The sequence below is a fragment of the Limulus polyphemus genome, unplaced genomic scaffold, assembly GCF_000517525.1.
Source record: "Limulus polyphemus unplaced genomic scaffold, Limulus_polyphemus-2.1.2 Scaffold3469, whole genome shotgun sequence".
Lineage (NCBI taxonomy): Eukaryota > Metazoa > Arthropoda > Merostomata > Xiphosura > Limulidae > Limulus > Limulus polyphemus.
Window position 1 is genome coordinate 62,808 of NW_013669079.1, and position 1,382 is coordinate 64,189.

The window sequence follows — 1,382 nt, forward strand, 5'->3', positions numbered from 1 at the left end:
TAGTGGGATTGACCGTCACATTATAATGCCCCCACGGCTGAAAGGGCGAGCATGTTTGATGTGACGGGGATTCGATCCCACGACCCGCAGATTGCAAGTCGAGTTCCCTAACCACCTGGCCCCATTATTTATGTATTGTAACAAATAAGCAGCCTAACTGGTAGTGTTGTAAAAACTGTTCATAAAACAAAAAGAAGATAACAACTTGACCTGAACAGTTTGTGTCTGTCAATATTAAGATGATGTCTCACTTAAAAGTTTATACATAGATTTTCCATAGGGTTCTAACCTTAGCTAGTCACATAAATACAGATATGTAAGTTAAAATCCTAACTGGATCACCATGAGGAGCATACACTTGTTTATAATTTATATACATGAGCAGAAACAATACAAAGTCAAACTAATATTTTCTAAAAACTAAAACACAAGAACTGACAACAAGTAACATGTTTTAATAAGGGTGTGAAGTTTACTGTATTTGTACTAGGCACAGCCTTATGCACAGTTTGCTTCAATGTACAACTTACCTTTAGTACTGGTTGTAACTTCAGGCTTAGGTTGTTTTTCAGTCTGAAGTGGTTTCGAATTTGTTGTGTCTGTCAGCAGCGATGATCTGCTAATCTTAAAAACAAAAAGCATGAAATCAGTATTTGTTTAAGTGTGAAAAACACTGTTGAATGATACACGTAATCAAAGCAGTTATTTAACAAGAGCAATCAGAGAGATTGCATACCCTTGCCCTGCCACTCCTTTTCGAAATTACGAGTATATATTGGATAATGTAAAATTTCACCTTCGAAAACTCAGAAAATCCTTATCAGATCCAGAACGATCAATGATCTGGATCTTTTTTTTCGTGTGATGAGGAGTTTCAACCTTAATGTGCCCAAAACCACGAAAATTTACCTATCTCCTCATTATAAAAAAAAATGTTTCAAAGTGATCCAGAATTGGATTTGGATCTGGACCAAATTTGGGGAGAATTGTTCCATACTAAGTTCCCATCTTGTGTAAAGTTTTCATGTACATCGGTCTATTGGTTTTCAAGATGCACATGCAGAAACACACACACACACAGACCCGACTGCAATACACTCGCAAGGCGAGGATAATAAATGCAAAACAAAGTGAATCTTGAAAATTTTAAAAGCACCTACTTCATTTATTGTGATAGTTTGCTTTCTTTTTTTTATTCTTGTAAACTCCCTAGTGGAGCATAGGGCCGCAACAACACCTCGCCAACAAAAGGTGTTGTTGCAGTTACTTGTAGCAGGTTGGTTTTTACAGGGTGGAGTTGCTAGCCCCGCGCCCAACCCTCCCCCTTTCTCATCCTGGACTTGGGACCAGACAAAGGCGGAGGTTGGCATGTTTGGTGTGAC

The 1,382-nt window shown here is 38.4% G+C and overlaps 1 protein-coding gene across 1 annotated transcript in view; it reads right to left on the reverse strand.

Annotated features, from left to right (window-relative positions):
• Window positions 1-1,382, reverse strand: part of LOC106469407 (polyhomeotic-like protein 3) — a 70,504-nt gene that overhangs the window by 8,422 nt on the left and 60,700 nt on the right. Inside the window, exon 7 of the mRNA XM_022397921.1 lies at window positions 531-624. Coding sequence (XP_022253629.1) covers window positions 531-624 — 94 coding nt within the window. The remainder of the gene's footprint in view (window positions 1-530; window positions 625-1,382) is intronic.